Genomic DNA, 1,113 nt, shown 5'->3' with positions numbered 1-1,113 from the left:
TATGTAATATTACTACTTAATTTCAGGTTCAATCCATGATAACGTTGAACAGAATAAGAGAAGGGACAACTCTGACGAGCCCACAAGTCAGGATGACTTTAGACGGTTCACTGTACACCCTAACCAGGCCGGAGGAATGGGAGTAATGTTCGCGAAGAAGGTCCACGCCCTCTATCCAAGAATATTTTACAGGTCCAACTTATCCACTGAGTCGAAGGCTTCTTTACAGTCGAGGAAAACCGCCGTTGTTGGCCGATAGTATATGTGACGATGCTCTAGCATGTGGCGCAATGCAAAGATAGGATCCGTGTACTCTCGACCCACTCAACCCTGCACTGACGATGTCACCTCGATTGGTGATGAAACGTTTGCAATCCAACTGACAAGCTCGGCGAACAGATCAACAACCGAACAGCGCACCCGAGCTATATACATTCTACAACATTGCTAGAACGAAATCTTGCTTGGTGCTCTCGGCCTGCTTCTCACTTATCGAAAAAGGCGTCACAATATGGCGGAAGGCGGTGGTCATATTACCATATGCATGAGACTCACCTGGCGCCAGAAATGACGCAGATGGACAAACGTGATTCGGACCTTAGGGAACCGAGCACTGACTTCGTCAGGTACTTTTCCGTCAGATCTAATACAACTACCAAGGTAGGCAAACTTCTCCACAACTCCCCTACCTCCCCTTAAATCATAGAAAGGCTGTTCAGAGACTTCACGCTTTAAAGCGTGACTTTGAAATCTGTGAGTGCAAGACGCATGCCGAAAGATGACATGATGATGACCAGTTTATTGGAGTTTTTTCCTGGTCTTGGTCTGCACAGTGCATGTCGATAGGATTCTCATCAACAAAGGCCTTTCGAAGTTCGCCTCAATATTTAATCGATGACAGAGTTGAACAAAAATGAAGATGATGAATGTTCTTTCCGGATGCCGGTTCTTCTGGTGAAGCTGTAGATAGCTCCCAGTAAACTTGTACCAGTCCGGGAGTATGCGACTATAGGGACCGGATTATGTTCACAAACTCTCCGGGGCATCATCATCATCGTCATCATCATCATCAAAAACAGCAACATCAGTGTTGGCACTGATGCTTCACTGCCG

The 1,113-nt window shown here is 46.3% G+C and overlaps 2 protein-coding genes across 2 annotated transcripts in view; one reads left to right on the top strand and one right to left on the bottom strand.

Annotated features, from left to right (window-relative positions):
• The window catches only part of T265_02425 (hypothetical protein), a gene marked incomplete at both ends in the record, with an annotated part of 82,464 nt that overhangs the window by 9,435 nt on the left and 71,916 nt on the right, over nucleotides 1-1,113 (top strand). The window lies entirely within an intron of this gene.
• T265_02424 (hypothetical protein) overlaps nucleotides 1-1,113 on the bottom strand; it is a gene marked incomplete at both ends in the record, with an annotated part of 28,161 nt that overhangs the window by 16,881 nt on the left and 10,167 nt on the right. Inside the window, one exon of the mRNA XM_009166657.1 lies at nucleotides 556-643. Within this exon, the coding sequence (XP_009164921.1) occupies nucleotides 556-643 (88 nt within the window). The remainder of the gene's footprint in view (nucleotides 1-555; nucleotides 644-1,113) is intronic.

This window comes from Opisthorchis viverrini (assembly GCF_000715545.1).
Source record: "Opisthorchis viverrini unplaced genomic scaffold opera_v5_29, whole genome shotgun sequence".
NCBI classification, from domain to species: Eukaryota; Metazoa; Platyhelminthes; class Trematoda; order Opisthorchiida; family Opisthorchiidae; genus Opisthorchis; species Opisthorchis viverrini.
The sequence above is the reverse complement of the archived record's forward strand: the minus strand, read 5'-3'. Positions and strand labels throughout refer to the sequence as shown.